Raw genomic sequence first — 18840 nt, 5'->3', positions numbered from 1 at the left:
TTTATGTGTAGCTATTAAACATTTAAATTTTAACTAATCCAATACACGTTATGTTAAATCATTTATTTGTTGTTTGAAATAATATTAGTAAGTTAGTGTATACATTTCTCATAATAATCTTGTTTTCAAGTCATCCAAACACAATGTTTGTCACCATGAAAGAAAAGATCTTTCTATAACTCATTCTCTTTGCTTCAGTTGCTTGCGACTCAGACATGATACCTCAATCATCATCTTTCATTATACAGATTTCATTAGAAGCCTGTGAATTTTCCACTGCTGATCTAATGCCTCCTTTGAGGAGAAGGTACAATACCTTCTCACCTCGTCACCACGCTACTCCAATGCGGGTTGGTGAAATACACATGTGGCAGAATTCCTCACGATGTTTTTCTTCACCGCCGAGCACGAGGTGAATAATAAGCACGAATTAAGCACATGAAAATTCAGTGGTGCCTGCATGGGTTTGAACCCGAAATCATCGGTTAAGATGCACGCGTCCTAACCACTGGGCAATCTCGGCTCATTATACAGATAAAATGTTTTAATTATTCGACAAAACAACCTTATCGAATGTATTTTCGTCGTCTATAGTTATGCATTGAACAAAAGATTAGTTGCTATTTTTAATGACAACACGATAATAGATAAATATAGCGCTTTATTAAACAACTATCAAGTTCATCGACACGGACTATTTAAGTGCGAGACATGTCCGTTTAAACCATATTTAATATTCATGACCGTTAAGGTCATGTCTAGATTAAAGTAACGGCTCGATTCATCATCGCTTATGTTAATGTCACTTTTGGATTTAATTTTTTTTCATTTCAACAAATAAATTATATGTCTATGATGATTTGGAAGAAAGTTATACGAACAAGGACAAAATATCTTGTTTCATTCGATTGAGTTAGTTTAGCAACTTTCTCCCAATTTAAAAAGATAGATGTAAAATTTACCGATAATTGAATGCGCGACCAGTGAAATTAACGGCTGCGATTATATCGATAAATTGCGTCCATTGCATGTTTCGTAAATGATACCGAAAAAAATATATATATAAAAATATATTTTATAGGTGTCACGGATTACCTTTTATAGGAGTTATCGGCTTGGGTTGCGAGAATATTCGATTTCCAGGTCGACATTAATTAGCATACACAAAACACACCACTTTCCTTGTTTGGATTGTCGCGAAAAGTACCAGGATAACAGAGAGACGCAAGAATACCAAGAGCGCACCTGTTAGCGCGACGATAAGAACGATACTGGCACGAAGCGACCCATTAGTCGCGCTCAAAACACGTCACGCGGAAGCCGGTTCTGTCCTGGACACCTCTAACTTGGAATAAAATCAAGAAGCAGATGCATTTGTAGATTGAAATAAAAAAAGAATTATTTCTTATTACTTTTCTTTTAATTCAACCAAGTTTTAAATTAATTGCTTGTTGATTATTAAGCGAAAATAAAATCTATCAAGTTATGTAAACAATAAACACTTTGCATATCGATTTAAATATCATCAAGCTTGCAACAAAGGTCTTATAGCATCTTATTTAAGACCAAAGTTGAGTATAAATCTCTTGAGCAAGAATATATTATATGATTTGGTATGGTAATATATAATATGGTAAGAAATATACTTACAATATTGAACAAAGTATGAAGGTGAACGAATATACAGCGAACATTATTTCCGTTATGGTTTCATAAAATTGCATTATGGCACCATAGTGGTAAAGTCAAATACCGGAAATAAGAAATTTCAAATAAGGAACTAATTTTTGCCAAGGTGACCTTATGGCAAGCCAAATGTGGTGAAAGTGAGCTTACTTGGTCGACTCTGTTCGATAAAACATTTAATGGAAATCGATTATCATATTAAACGGGTTTACCTTGTTTAAGTCACTCGATACGTCGTCATCTTAAAGATTACCATTTGATGTACTCGAAGCTATTTTCTTTTTTTTATATTTTTTTATTTATTAAGACATGCAAGACTTCAATTAACATATATAATCAACTAGGTTTTCGGTTATTATTTTCCTAGACGAAACGACTTTTTTATACAGGATTAATGAATATGTTAGTACAATGTGAACTTTGATCAAACCTTAGGTTTTTTTTCCCCAGAACTCTTGTTATTTTTTTCTCTATTTTCTTTTATTTTTCTCTTTATCAAATCGCGCTTTGTGTTATTATTTGTGACTTTCTTACGCTCTGATGAATAAATACTTGTTTGGTAATAGTAGATTTGCTTAATTCCAAGTTCATGAGTCTCATAGCTTTGACTACCGCGTTTTACTTACTTGAAAGGATCACCATCAAATTATTTATTATTATTAGTTTATATTCAAATAAAGAATACACCAACAGAGTAAGTTTTCTGGAAGGAAATCTATATTGGTGTTAAGTTCCTGAATACTCATCTCTATGGTAATGAATACAGTAAAATTTAGTAACTCATACTATTTTTTAAGATTTACCTAACATACCTACAAATTTCTAATCTTATACATAGTTTGGCCTAAAGAATTTTCCCAATTTACATTGCTTGGGAGTCTATTTCCGTTAAACCCGTATCAAGTGCAACCACAATAACAACGTTCTTGCTGTAATTTCTTATCATTTCAACGAACTGGTGATAAGTAAGTGGTATTGTCATCATTGCTTACAGATTTTGTGAAATGATTTCATAAAGAAAAAAGCGTTGCAATTTTCACAGAATTTTATTTGGTTAACCAATTTCATTTAAATTTTCGATGATTCTATTTTGAATATTCAAAACATAAATCTAATATTAAAAAAAATAATAACATGTTCTGCACGAAAACAAATATTTCGAACGAAGCCGCTAATCAATTTGAAATCGGAACTCGCCGGTTGAATAATTCGTTCGAGATGGTAAGTAAATGTGTAAAGTGATATCTATCCGCAAGCACTTGGCTACAAGTCTCCGGCTTCCGTCTCCACGGTAGCAATATAAATCGCGGCCTTGTACCCTACTTTCGTACAGCAATTACAGAAACAATACATTACTTTTCCCGAGACATAGTCGCGAGAATATTGAGACATGAAGTAGCTATCTACTATGAATTTATGTACAATTGTTTTAATGTAGGTATAAGGTCAGAATTACTACGTTATCGCAATGACAGTTACATACCACATCAATTAAAAATATTCTAAATATTTTTCTATATCGTGTCATATACAACGCAGTACTAATAAATAAATAAAATTGACATATTTTTACTAATGAAAAAGTAAATATATTCTCGACCAAATAAATAGAACGTTCTGGTAAAACAAAATAAATATATGTTTAAAATAAGATAATTTAAAGAGGTTAGTTTAAATAACGAAAGACAACAATTATATACATATTTTTTTTATTTATATTTTGACCGATTGACTGTTGGACCCTTGGCCACCTGATAAGCGGTCAACTACACCCAAGGATTAAGCTACTTAAACGAGTAATAACTATTCCTTACTAAGTTACACCACCAATCGTTAAAACTGCAATGTTTATTACGTGTGCCTGTTGTATTACACTGGCTCACCTAATCAAACCAGAAGATACATCTCTTAAATAAAGGTGAAATTTAAAACTACATTAATTCTTATTTATTTTAGCATTTTGGTACCTTAAGCGAGCAAAGGGATTGAGCATATAAACTATCAAACAGTAACAGTAACTATCAACTCACGACCACTCATAATATATTCTACCGCTAAGCTTCAAAACTGAGTAGTGTTTCCAATTTGAAGGTTGAGTGAGCCAGTGTAACTACAGGCACAAGGGACATAACATGTTAGGAAGTAGTAGTCGGGTAGTGCTTGTGTTAGGAACTAGTTACCAAGGTGTTTGATTTGCGCATTGACATTGAAAAAAATTGTTAATATCACGGCGCCTTTGCCAAAGGGTAGTTGTGACCACTTACCGCCAGGAGCCCCATTTGGCCATCTGCCAAGACATGTTATTAAAAAAAAGAGCCTGGCAAGGGTTTTAGCGAATTAAAGAAATTGACCAATCACTCGAGTACTCAATGCTACTCAGTAGGATAGTTCCGGTTTAATCTATAAGTATAGATAAGAAAGTTTATCTCTTTGTCTGTCTGTTTCTCTTTCACGGCTAAACCATTAAATCCAATTTGATGAAATTTGGTAAGAACTAAGCTTGAACTTCAAGGTACATAGTATACATGATACCTGGCGACAAAACCCGAAAACGAGCGAAACATCGGCGATAACTAGTAAAAAAAATCATTCGGTCGGTAATATTCATTGAATGTTCGAAGTCAACAATATTTTAGAAACGATTTTCTTTTGAAGACAGTAACCGCAACAGTTTATAACAATAAACATTCATGATTGCATTTAAATGCAAATTCTGTTTTGAGTTTCTTTCTAATTAGTTTATAAAAAGAACTTGAGCTCTGGACAGATTTATCAAACTAGCATAGTTATATAATTATTATTATAATTATAATATTATTTCTTTTCGAAAATCCACGATGAGATTAAGATGGAAAAAAGAAGATTTGAAAATGGAAACTGTGACAAACGCTGAATGTATATTAAAATTAATTTCAAATGATGAGATGTTACTTTGAAAATGGCGCGCAATGTGAATCCTAGGATTGGTTTAAATTATGAAAGTTAATCCCGTTGCTACTAACCGTAACTATAACTGGTAGCTTAATATGGTACAACAAATCATAAATGTCAAGCAAAATGATCTGTGTTGAATGCCATTAAACTTGTAACGGAATAAAAAAAATATAATTGTGCATTACGTTGATAAAAATAGTTATTTGATCGGGTATAAATCTCCTAACTTTACTTGTACCTACTACGGGAAATCACCTTGTGCATAGTTTGTACCCCACTGTTGGGCTACGTACGAAAACGTACGTTTGAAATATGCGAAAGTTACAACTCTAAATAAAATAAGTTGAAAATAACCAATAACTTGTATTAGTATATAATATCATGTTCTTTGAATAAGTTCTTTTAAATATTTATATTACGCTTATCTATATGTTTGTATATAAGCCCTTCTGAAGTTGCACCCAATTAAATATCTTGTTTACCAGTTAAACAATTTATTAATTAATAGAAACAATGAGCTTCTTTTTTAATCGTAATTATTTCTTTGGTTTTAGTTAATTTCGCATATATATGCCTATCATAATCCTTAGATATATTTTCGCTTCCAAGTCACCATACGGGTGGTTGAGGCACGAAATCAGGTTTGAGACGAGTCGCGCCCTTTCCCCAGAGTTCTGCCGAATGCGAGCGGGCGGCGCACTGGAGGGGCCGCAGATGCGTTATGTCAAAACGATAGCGTAATGCAGAGGACAGCCTTCGCAATGGATTTCAGAATTACCTCAAGGGAGAAAAATTCCCGACATATAAAAAGAACGACTTTCTATTTAAAAATAATGTATGGGTTGAAACTGCAACTCTACATGTTTTGATAACATTAATTTGAACAACAATTTTCTATTACCCATAAATACAAAACAATAGCGAAATAGATGAATACCAGTGTTTAGAACACTGAGACATTTAACGGAAACTGTGATTATTGCCTGGCACAGAATCATAGTTACATATGGCTCGTTGGTTGTTGTGATTGTTGCATTGAATATAGTAATCATGAGCATTGTTGCGTATTATTTTTTAAACACCTTTTAAAATAAACTTCACTTTTATTACTTGGCATATCAAGAACCAATACTAAAGTATTTGAAAAGGCAACTTTATGATAACACTACTTTTGGTAATTTCCGTATGTTTTACAATTACATTATATTTTGCAGGTCACCCTTATTGGAACAAATTATTATTCTGATTTCGTTACTTAAAACTTTCTGGACTCTACTTTGGACAATTATAATAGAACCAATTTAAAAGGATTTTTCAAATTAAATCACATTGAACAATTTTTATGTATCATGTATTTGGTTATAATACATATATATTTATCAAAAATTGTTTAAATTTCCTCAAATATCTAAATAGATATTTGAGGAAGTGAAGTAAAATATTTGAGGTAGTAAAGTAATAAATAATTAGTCTCACAGTTTTATTATTGTTTTTATCATTATTTCTTTTGATATTTTAAATAATTAAATAAATTAAATAATTATCCAATTGGAAAAGTGCCATTTTTATTCTGAAAATTATTCAAATTGTAGAAAAATGTTTATTGTAAATATAAAGATTTATGTTGATATAAACAATAAATTATAAACACTGGACATCTTATATGAAATATAATTTTAAAAAATAATCATTTTAAATATATATATAAAGTACTCAATGATGATTCACTTTTATGTAACATCCATGTAGGATGTTATCCTGATTGTAACAAGTTTGGCCTTAAGGTCCAGGAAGATATTTTATGAATGGCCACTAAAAATAGCATGAGTTTCTTTGCCCAATTAGATGACGGTCCAGATTTATTGCTTCCCATGTGGTGAGATCGTTTTTATGTTGTTTCAAATACCAAAACATATTTTTTAAATCATACTGTTAAATATTGTAATTTTACTGTTAAAAAAGATTTACAAATTACAAACAAAATGATTTGTTCAGTACTGTCATATCTGTTTTGTATATTTTTGATAAAAAATATTATTCAAATAAATAATAAAAAAATATATGTTATTATTGGATATTAATTGACATGTGTAGGTTTTAAAGAGATATTTCTTATTGCCTGTATGTTAGACTTGTATTCATGTGAAAAAAAAATGCATTAGTATGAATGTACTAATATCAATTGTCATCCTCCATTTAATAAAATATAATATGTATTAAATTTTAAAGGCATAAAATGTAGCAAGATACTTATTACTAACCATATATATGGTAGGATATTTTGATTGATTCTATTTTATTAATTGCAATATAATATAATACAGAGAAATATTTTGCTTAAAACATTATTTATAATAAACCTCAAATTGCAACTAAACTTTTGTAGTAAAGTTTTAATAAGTCAAGAAAGAAACCTATACTTGTATTTACTTTGAATTTATATTTTGTTAATCATATTTAGCATTTTATATTATAATTTCAAATTTATATATACTATAAACAAGAGCCATTTGTTGCAGAGTCATATTTAATCATTTAAATAGTTGTTTGAAAAACACTTAACATAGATTTTTCCATCTATACTTTAGTATGTGTAACAAAAAGTGACCCAAAATACATAATTTAAAATTCTAATAACTTGTTGCATGAGCATGAGCAATTCACAAGACAAAAAAACATACAAAGTTAGTTTTAAAATATTCGTTTGAAGTCATACGATTTTGTAAATACAATACAATATGTGATAACGTCAATCAACTCGACATCTAACTTATCTGAACAAGGAATACGCTTGTGAAATAAATAAAAATGCATTTTTTAAATCATATAAGCAGTCTCGAATATTCGCAAATAATAAAAAATATAAAACCGTTACCTTTTAAAAACCACAGCACTGGCAGGTTTCAGGAACAAAGTAGGTTGATGTTATGAACTCTACAGTAAAAATACACGTGCAATCTCACATAACAATGTCTGTATAACTCGAAATACTACAAATATACAACGGTTACTATCGATAATTAACAACCAATGATAAATGTATCGTTAATTCAAAAAATTAATAAAACCGTAAGCAAAAATATTTCACAGCATGTTACGCGACGCAACCATCGTCAGTTTTTCTTGTATTGGTATTGCATATTCTAAGACAGATGTCAAGTTCAGTACAATGTTGCCAGTCGCTTGTATCGCTTGTATTTTTATTGAAAATAATTAAATTATAATTTCTAAACAAATATGAATAACTCTAACGATTATTAGATTTGATATAACTCTCAAAAAGATTTCTTAAAATAGCGTGTTCTTTGAAATAATAACTAAATAATATACATCATACTTTTAACGCCATCTATGTAAAATGCTAGGTACTTCGTTCTTTAACCATACGCCAGTACAGCTGTCTTGCTAGTTCGTAAATTATTGTATGGGTGTCTCTATAAATAATTATATATTTTTTCAAAACTGCCAAATATTGCTAGGACGATTACAATGCAAAATACACATATTTAACTACTCAAATTAACAGTCCAATGATAATTATTCTGTTTTCGTTAAAATAATATGGAATTGTAATTTAACTGAAAATTCTTAAAATGAAAGGTAATATTTTATTGGTTATATCATAATTAATACCTGAGGATAATGTTGCTAATATTCTTATCAATATTGGTTTTACTTGGAAATTACTCATAATCGTTTGAGAAGCTACCAAATATAACGTAAACTAGTATTTATTGTGAATTAACGATTTTTATTATTGTGAAGTAAGTACCTAATGTGACAAAAAAATCTGCGATACATTGACGGTTGATAGTTAAGAACGTTTTAATTTAAAATTATATTAATAACTAACCTTACAATGAGTATCGCATCTTTTTATTTATAACTATATTTACGTAAAACTATTATATTTTAAGTATCCTACGTATGTGTACAAATCGCCCAAATACTTACGCTTTATAAATCAAGTATAGATCAAAGTAATCAATCAAGTATGTATTGGCATATGAATGGTCTATTCGAATATGGCCCATTCATAGAACTTCTAGTCTTCAATCTTATTTGGCAATTTTATGTTAAATGTCTATTATTTTAAATTTCTTGAATCATTTTACTTCATATAAAAGCCAGAATAAAAAAAAACATTTTACATCCATGGAACCAAATCATAATCAAATATGGAGAAGTAATTACTGAATCACATTTTCGTATGATTTTCTATAAGTATTTATTATTTACTACTGAGTTTTGCCTACAGTTTTTCTCTGTAAGTGATCAAATAAATGTAACGTTTAGATATATTAGTAAACTAAATTATGAGCTATCCTAGTTATGGATATTTATTAGAGAAATGAAACAAAATATTAACTGAAACATTTTATTTGAATCATAACTTTATTCATATAAATAACGCTCTTTTAAATCGTAACTGGAAGCCTCTACATAAAAGTAAGTAGTAATTACACATACAACGGTAGAATAAAGTACAATAATAGAGTAATAATTATACACAAATTAATTACAATAGCTTAGAAAATAATATCGGAGTAAACTCTTAAAATTGGCCGGGAGAGGACTTATCGTGGCAATTGATTTTCACCTAGAAAAAGACATTTTTCATTAATAATGTTTATTTATTTACATTCGCAATTAATCATAAGTAGTTGTAAAAATATTAACAAACATGAATTCATGCAGCTATAATAAAAACATACAAGTAAGGTAACATTTCGGCCATTTTTGATTTCATTGAATATAATTTGATAGTTCAAATAAATTTGGAAGCGTTGTTAATTCTAAGAGCGGCTAATAACATTGTATTTAACACTTGGGCGAGAGTTATTTCTGCATCTCGACGTCAAAGATACGCTCCATTTCGCAAAGTTTGCATCGAATTCACTTCACATTCTTGGATAAGTTACTTCTTTAAAGATTTTTTTATTTTAATGATCTTAATGTTGATTTTAAATAAAATTAATAAATATAAAAGGAAATACTTCGAGGTCAGATATTGTCATTTAAGCTCATAATGCGTTTTATTTTAATTATTAAACTCCGATCTAAATGTAAACGATTTCGTTGATAAGCATCGATACTTTGTCAATATTAGGCAGTAGAAAATACTTAATTATATAATCAAAACAGAGGTACCGCTTGAATTAATACGACGATTGTGAAATTATAATATAATCTCAATATAGCGATACAATAATAGTGAATAACGTTAAAGTATATATGTGTGAGTATATAAGACAAAAGATAAGAAATTATATAATTTAAAACAAAACCAAGTTCAAGTGCATTCATTATTAAGTTTTGTTTACAATTTAAAATGTATTTCATACATTATGCAATGTATAAAATACCTACACGAATACAATTGTATATATTTATTAAAAAATGAAAATGTAAAATAAAAGAACTTAACTAAAATACATGATCAAATAAATTTGGTTACAAAATATTTAAAAAGTTAAATAGGTAAGAAGTTTTCGTTGTAACTTTTATTTATACAATAAGACAAGTAATGTATTTCAATATATTAATCGAATCGTTATTCTTAACTAAATAACATTGGGCCAGCAGTGGGATGTTTATGGTTTGTTATATTACCTCTATATATTAATAAAATCTAAAAACACAACGACATTACGAAAATAATTAACATGCAAACATGTAAGTCATGCATTATTACTTACGAAAGTAAAAAATAACATATAATCTTCATTCGCTGTGGTCATTTTTGGCACACATTTAAGGTAATTTTTTATTTAAAAAAGCACAAAAAGTTAAAATATAAAATCACAGTATAAAATCGTATTAAGTACTATAATATATTAATGTCAACCACGATTCTTTTTACAATATAATAAAACCTTTTTTCAATGAATTACTTTATTAATTCTTATTACAAATTTCGAAAAAAAAAAACATTCTCATTATTCTATTCCAGGTTTGAATTTGTGTGCCTAAGAAGTTCGTTTTATATAATACTTAAAACGTAACTATGGTACATAATATTCTTAGAGTTAATACGTTATAGCGTCTAAAATCAAATTATAAGCATAGCGATGATTGTGATCATTGCCAACAGCAAGCCGAGCAGCGTCAACCAATCCAGGTCTGCCAGGTGCTGCGAGAACATTAAGGTGTAGGAACAAGCTAACATCAACGTGCCTGAGTCGTGCCAATTGCGCTTTGACTTCGTATTATCGCCTGCCGAAATAACAGAGACAAGACAAACTATAAAAATAAAATAGATCTACATTCCAAAATAAGTTAGATATAAATATAAGGTTAAAACACTTAAAACAATCATTCGATATGATGAACATAAAATGAATCGGACAAAACATCGAGCGGGATGCAAATGATCAAAGTGAAATCCAAACACCGTGCATGATAAGAGACCACGTACCTTTGTTTTCGTTTTGTGAATTATTGTTTTGCCTCTTAGCTCTCCATGGGACTACGGTAGTTGGCAGTGTATTGTTACTTTGACTAGTACTTTCATCTACAGAAAATCTCCGCAAATTTTGACTCATTGTCTTTACAAGATTCGGAGAGTTTAAATTATTGCGTTCTCTTTTGTCATTATTATTATGACTGTCATTATTATTGGATTGTGTCTCTTTGTTAAATTCGAGTTTAAATATCGTTGCAAGTTCTTCTGAAGAATTATACTCAGTTGAATCGGCTGCATCTTTTTTATTTTCTATATCATCTTCGTATATAGATAAACTAATAGATGCTCTATTAGATGAATCTATGTGACTTTCTTTTGTTGCAACTTCGTTCGAAGCTTCGCTACACTTTGTAGTTATTAATTCATTGGCTTGAGGCTGATTATTATCAACTTTTGAGGATTTTGAAACAAAAAGTTTTTCATTGACCTCAGCTATTCCCGCTATTAAATCAGATATCCCATCCTTTAATTCTTTAAATGCCTTTATTTCATTTAGCTCTTTTACTTTATCGTCAGTATTCAAAAATGGATTGAGAGAATTGAATCGCGGCGGAGACCTGTTTTCCCGGCCCTCAAATGTAGTGTCAGATACGATATTTTCTTTTTGTGTTATTTGAGGTACAATATCGGGAATAATACTATTTTCAACTGATAATGTAGATGTCTCTATTTCTTCAAATGATTTCTTTAAATTGTCTTTATTACAAACTGTTGAACTTTCATTTTTAAGCTGAACCTCTTTATCAAAAGTACATTTTAACTGGTCTTCAACTTTGTTCAATTGATCTGATATTAATAGTAAACTATTTTCAGTTTTTTTTGCTTTAGAATGTTCGTCAGTGTCTAAGGTTTGCGGTAATTTTTCCGTATTTTGATTTAATTCATTTATAGAATTTGCACATGTTTTAGCAGTTAAGCCGTTCAAAAAATTAGTTCTACTATCTGATATTCTATTCTGAATGTCTGATATCTCACTCTTGTTTCGATTTTTATCTAATTCAGCTAAAGCGACTCCTAACTTATTACTAGTATCCATAGCTTCTTGCGCTAACATACTTAGAACCTGTTGAAATTCATCTTTTGATGACCGTTTAGATGTTTGTGGTGATCGATTTGATGGGGATGAACTTTTTGATTTATCACATGATGGTGGTTTAGCAAGACATATATCGTCGTTATAAATGAATGAGTCATCTTTTGCAAAATGATGTGAAGGTGTGTGGGTGCTATTGGCAAATAAATTGACAGTATTATGTCGCTGTTTTACCTTATTTCGAGGACAGTACTCCTTTTGGTTATCATTTTTTTCAAATGTATCACGAAGCCTCTTCATGACATCACTATTACTATGTGTTTTTTGTAATGACGGCATCTTACTAATGTTCAAAGCGTCGTCTATTTCTTTTTGTATCATAGTAAAGATATTCGCTGAAAGAGATCTCACAGCTCGTTTCTTTTTAATATTAGCAGCTGAATCTTTTGCATAGGGAAATTCAGCATAGCTATTGTTATTAACATAGCCATTATAATTTTCCCCGTTAAAGAGAGATGAATGTCTACTGTCTTTTCTTAAACTTCGGTAAGCTAAATCATCAGCGACAATATCAGGCGACCTCTTTGGTACAAAACGAGATCGTCCTTTATTTTCGGGTGTAGCATGTAAGTAATCACTTTGTGGAGCTGGCGAGATAGGACCTACAGGTATACCGAATGGTGGTTGTGGTTCAACAGTTTTGAGTCGATTATTCGTTTGTTTAATGTTTCTGTAAACAACATCATCAAATACTACATCTGGTTCATTACGTTCTGATTGCTTGTCGTCATCTGATGCATAGGGAACATAGACAGGCGAAGCCAACATATAACTTATTTGAGCCTGTGTATCTTTGTGATTTGGCTTTTCTTTGTTTGAAAAGGAATTCATTCTGCGAAAAGCCATATCATCCTGTAATTTATCAGGTAAGGTTGATCTTCTCGATATTCGCCTAAGTGGAGTCGTAGGTTGACTTCTCAATTGTATATCATCATCGTTTCCATTCCAGTCATTTAAATGGTCATAAAATTTAGGCGTCATTAACTCTCGCCGCTCAGCTCTATCTAATAAATCTTCATCACCTAAGCCCAAACTATTATAAATTGCCTCCAATTCATTTAGTGCGTCATCAAGGTTGGTAGATTTTCGTCTTTCTGAACTTTTTTCATCATCCGATGGCATTTGGTATGTTCCCGAAACATAAGTATCTGATTTGTGACGAATGTGTGTTTTTAGAGGTGGAGAGACAGTTTTTTGTGGCTCTACAGTAGTCGATCTTTTATACTCAGTAGTTGCTTTCCATACTCTAGCACCATCTATAATATCAATAGATTTACTTTTATTTAAACTATCAGCACTTTCAGTATTATCTCTAATTTTATTCCATGTTGACTTTTTTTGATCTGGATAAGATTTATTAATTTGAGAAGAATTTGTATATTCACTGCTGCTTCTTGAATTCGCAAATATATTTTGTTGTTTTCTCTGTCTTTCTGCATCATCAATTTTTTTCCAAAATTCGGAAGCATTTCTTGGTCTTTGAATAATTTTTTCATTAGCATTAACTGATACTTGAGAATCGCTAAGGTATTGGTTTTGTAAACCGTTTAAAGTATTTTTAATACTTATTGGCCTACGTGATCTTGGGCTTTGATCAGCATAGTATAGATAATCTTGTCTTAATTGAACAGGTTCAGGTTTTACAACGCTGGTTTGATTTATCTGTTTTCTCCATGGAGGACTATTAACAAAAGAACCATAATGATTGGGTTCAGCTGACACCGATGCTGGTCTTTGGGGCTGCTCGTTTTTAACCATATAGTTTTGAATATTTTCATTATTTTGAATAGCTATATGATCTTCAGAATTCGATATAGGACGTCGCAACCCGTTAAGACCGTAACCAACTAATCTTTCTTGACTTCGTCTCATTATTCTTTCAAAGTCATTATTAGGAACACCATGTTTCACATTATAATTAGTTCTTCTATCGGCCACAGTGGAATTATTATCATAATACATTGACAAAGGTGTTACTACTTTTCGATGCATATCACGAGGAGGTGGCACTGGCGGTGCTTTTTCTTCTTTTGTAATATTAGTTACGTTTCCTAATGGAAATTTTACACACATAATATTTTCAGGAGTTTCATATTGGTTCGATACACTACTCTCTCTGTTATTGTTAAGATATAATGATCCTCGATTAGTGTTGTTATTTGGATATTGTATGGAATAATTAATACGCTCATTGTTAACTTTAGCGTTAAAGTTAATGGATGAAGGGTAACTTTGTGTTGATGGGAAAGATGATACTGATTCAGATTTTAGTGGACGCCTATTAATATCATTTATAGCTAATGGTTCTGAAGCTATTTTTGACGTCGTATCTCGTTTACACGTTCCATAGCCACTGCTCTGACTTGTTGGCGTCCTTGTCAACATTTCAACTTCCGCCTTTGTATAGCCCTGTTGAAGTAATTCTGCTTCCTTATTTAACAGATTTTCTTCATCGCGTGACAATCTCTTAATATATCTTTCGTTACGAGCGCTTCGAGATCTTTTATTTAGAGAACTGTCTCGTGATCTCATTAGAGAATCATCACTTCGAAATCTAATCATAGAAGAAGAATTAGAAGAGGATTTTAATGATTCTTCATCACTGCTTGATTCTCCTCTCATACTATTTCTCAAAGCTTCTACTCGCGCTTTCAGTCTAGTTTTCCTCTTTTTACGTGAAGGTGTCTCCAATATTCCCTTTCCGGCTCTTGACATATTATCTTTAATTTGCATCGATTCTTTTGAAGCACTGTATGTTTCTTGCTTATCTTTGTATTTGATAAATCCAGCTGATGGATCAGAGAGAACTCCATCGTCGTTAGTATCTCGTATATTAGAGTTAGCTAAACTTTGAGCGCGCCTGCCATCTCTAATTACTATGTGATCAAAGTTATTGACTGCAGGAGTGCGTTTTTTCTTTTTACTTTTCTTTTTCGAAGGAGAACGAGTACCACCTTCGTCGGTTTGTGATGATGAATCACTTTCTTCATCTTTCTTTTTTCTTCTAAAAAGTTTTCCAATGGACCATTTTTTGTCCTTTTTCGTTCGTTCGACATCGATTTCAGTTTGAATTGGTCGGTCTAATTGACGCTGGACGGAAGCATAATCTTCATTATAGGGCCTATAAGATGCTGTGGATGCTCCAGTGATGTCGCGATGAGGAACAGGTGGAGAATTGACAGTCTGAAATTGAAAAAAAATATAGTCAAATTATGTTTATACTTTTGTATAAATGTACGTTATCTTCTAGATATGTACTCCTCGTGCTTGTTGTCAAATTAAGGAAGTTTTAAGATAGGAAGACTTCAAGTGAATTAAGATAATAGGGCCGGGGGTTAAGGTCGCGTTATTATATATGACTGTATAGAAAACATTTTAGCACATACAATTGCAGTCAACATGTGAGCATGTGTATTATTTTTTATATTAATTAGTATTTCGATATTAGCAATAGTATAATATATATTAAATCAGAGATTTAAATAAAAATTAACACTTAAGAATATTCAATCGTAAGAAAACTAATTAAAAACATAATAAAGAGTTTAGTAACCTGCGAATTATTCCCAAATGTTTAAAATTAATTTTAAAATACCCCAAAACCAATCTGAGAGTCAACAAACAGTGCGTAACGGTAGCAAAAAATCGCAAACACCATTTATTTAAATCTGTACATTTTATAGATAAAAAAACAAACGGTTTATGCTATTTTATACAAAACTTACAGGTAAAAACGAAGCGAAGTAGTTATTATTAGTACCGACTTCAAGAATAGCTACCATGTTTAAATCATAAACACTTATTTAAAATACATTCACACCCACATGGCTTTTGGCACGAAAACGGCACAGATATTTTACAGAACTTTATACTATCATTTATTATGATTCTGAAAGCTAGACCATTTTATTAAATATAATAATTACACATGACATATATTTATATCTTTATTTTGTACTTGTCTACATTATTTGAGCCTTAACGAAGAATGTTTTATGTGCAATATTAATAATTTTTATTTTACACGGTATTTACAGTTATTCACAATTGTTTCGTATCACATTTTTTAAACAATAATTTTAAAATTATATATTTGAAATGAGTATATTGTACGAATTTAATAAAAATATTAGTTGTATTGTATTGTATCACAACAACAATCGAGAAGCACAGATGCTGACGCGAGACGCGTGTGCGCCGTTTCGCGCTCTACGCGGTAACTCCTGATTATTTCAGGCAGCTGAATCGAAAGACCGCTTATACTCATACGACATGATTTAGATGTAGTTTTATTGTTACATACTTGGAAATTTAAGGGTAAACGTTTGAATAACAGATAAGTTGGTGGAACCATAAAGCTTGAATGTATGTTCTTAATACAATGTTAACGAAATATCTGAAGATGTAAACGGTCCTACATTTTATATCCTATAATAAAACATCAGCCCGATGCTCTACAAATATAGTTATTTATAAATATAGAACGTATTATTTATTTTTTAACCAATGCAATTCTGTAAAGCAACGTTCGGAATTTATTTGACAAACCAGTTTAGATATGTTTTTTTAGTAAAGTCAATGTTTACGAAAATAAACCGTGATTTACAGGAGAGCTGATGTTATTTGAGTCTGTAAATAAAATAGCAATTTAATTATATAAATAGTTTAAAGACATCTTGATAAATGTTGGTTTAGCAGCTCTATTCGTCTTATCGGTTTAACGTATTAAGTTAAGAATTAATTAAACTTTACTTTGTATAATATATTTAACTGACATCGAATGTTTTAAATGTAGGATTTGGTTTACTTCTCTTGATAACATAAATTATTTTTTTAAAGTGATTTATACGTGCTATATTTTTTTTAATAAGTCTTTATGATTTATTTTAATTATTTTGATAATTGGTCTTACTTATAAATAGTTAACGTTTTTATTTATTTTAGTATATAGAATATTCTGCAGAGATTTACTAAGCATCTGGAAAATGTTCTTAAAAATATTGGACTTTCCAAAATAGAATCAATTCTGCATGTAAAATAAAAATCTAATAAAAAGCAAAGGTATTCTGTCTGACTCGCGCGAGTTTTCGAAGTCCAAATATATCGCATGAGTCAAGTTCAATCCCTACAGCTTAGTATCGTATAATACATACAAGTAGAAGATATCGACGGTAATGGGAACACGCGTGTATTGTGTATACTCTTCAAATATGTAAGTAATCAATTTAACACATGGTTTATTTGGTGATGAGAATTGTCATTTGAATAGAAATGAGTCCAATGGTGTTACGTTTTATTTTATGAAAAGGATATTTTAGTCCATCGTCGAATAGAATCTAAATCATTATAATTTTTATTATTATAAATATGATAATTATTATGAAAAAAATATTGTCAATGAAATGTAAAAAGTCATTTTAACCTCAATGTAGTAACTTCACAATCAAATATTTTATATTTCAATTAAAAATCTCAATCATTTTATCTTCAATCTAAAGAAGTCAGAGAATTCAGATATTACAAACAAAAAAAAACATTAGTGTATTAAAAGTTATATTTTTTAATATCATATACAAAAATTACACATACAACATTATAAACGAAATAACCTACCACAATTACAACCTCAAACTTTGTTTTTTAATTTAATTAATAAAGTCTCGACCACACTGTTTTAAACTTGTAATTTGGTTGTTTAAAACATATTCGATGTGATTCGATTTAATTAAACAGATTCAAAATGTACATATAGTGTCTCATTGTCTTAAAGTGATAACAAAAATATTATCAATGGATCGAGCAATTAACCTGTTTTATAAATTACCTAGAGGTTAAATACCTCAATAATAACACAAAATATATAGACTATATTTTTTATTCTTAATAAATAAATTAAATTTCCGAAGGTACTTGATTCTATAATAAAATCACGCAGACATATTTTTACTTGCTACCAAATAAGTTTAAATCTATTACTATTCATAATTATCTGATAGACAAAGCAAATAATTAAGAAAGTGTTATAAATAGGTAGCAGGTATTTGTAGATTTTTATGCCGGTCATACAATATTTAATTATAAACACATAATATAATACATGGCAAAATTTGTCATAATCGATTTAGAAGTTTAATTACCGAGTTTCTTACTGTTAATTAGTGTAGTATAAACATTTTGGATCTCATAAAATTATTATGCCAATTGTATGTACCCACTAAGAACCTACTTGAATAATTTTTTATTGACTGATGATATACAATTATATTTATTATTTTATTTTCCAGCATATTTCTATAAAGTAATAATAATATTTTAGCACGCTAGTCATAAGGAACTCTTTGTTATCACAACGTTTGCCTATCAAAGGAGTCGTATCGGAGTATACCTTCCCAGGAAAGGGTCGGTTTAGGAGTACCCCCGATTTTTTGCTCAGCGTGAATTTGACATCCGCCGTTAAATGTTATAGTTTAGGTACTTTGTAAAATGCCGTACTGTAAACACCGGACAGAGTGTGTAACTGGTGTTCGGTGAAGGGATGCGATCTGTTTTAACGAAAGAAGGAATTCGAGCAATATCTGTAAGTGGTTCAGTTGATCTTTTGCTTACGTCTCGGGTGCAGGGATATATACTAGAGAACGGATATATATTTTTCTATATTTTT

At 30.3% G+C, this 18840-nt stretch overlaps 2 protein-coding genes across 7 annotated transcripts in view; both read right to left on the bottom strand.

The window, feature by feature from the left end:
- The window catches only part of LOC125069572 (supervillin-like), a 187133-nt gene extending 179396 nt beyond the window's left edge, over positions 1 to 7737 (bottom strand). For 2 of the 3 annotated variants that reach the window (XM_047679098.1, XM_047679100.1), the window contains exon 1: positions 7496 to 7737. The gene's annotated coding sequence lies outside the window, so the exon portion shown is untranslated. Of the gene's footprint in view, positions 1 to 1095; positions 1255 to 7495 lie in introns of those variants that run through there. The other variant, XM_047679099.1, reaches the window with a different exon arrangement.
- A 1247-nt stretch (positions 7738 to 8984) lies between these two features.
- The window catches only part of LOC125069574 (MATH and LRR domain-containing protein PFE0570w-like), a 106287-nt gene continuing 96431 nt past the window's right edge, over positions 8985 to 18840 (bottom strand). The window contains exons 1-5 of one of the 4 annotated variants that reach the window (XM_047679105.1): positions 15905 to 16384; positions 12354 to 15362; positions 11039 to 12149; positions 10320 to 10836; positions 8985 to 9220 (exon numbers count right to left, since the gene is read on the bottom strand). In XM_047679105.1, coding sequence (XP_047535061.1) covers positions 10673 to 10836; positions 11039 to 12149; positions 12354 to 15362; positions 15905 to 15961 — 4341 coding nt within the window. In that variant the 5' untranslated portion in view covers positions 15962 to 16384 and the 3' untranslated portion in view covers positions 8985 to 9220; positions 10320 to 10672. Of the gene's footprint in view, positions 9221 to 10319; positions 10837 to 11038; positions 15363 to 15904; positions 16385 to 18840 lie in introns of those variants that run through there. The other 3 variants (XM_047679102.1, XM_047679103.1, XM_047679104.1) reach the window with 3 other exon arrangements.

Source organism: Vanessa atalanta, chromosome 15 (genome assembly GCF_905147765.1).
Source record: "Vanessa atalanta chromosome 15, ilVanAtal1.2, whole genome shotgun sequence".
NCBI classification, from domain to species: Eukaryota; Metazoa; Arthropoda; class Insecta; order Lepidoptera; family Nymphalidae; genus Vanessa; species Vanessa atalanta.
This window is presented reverse-complemented; position numbering and strand designations above follow the sequence as displayed.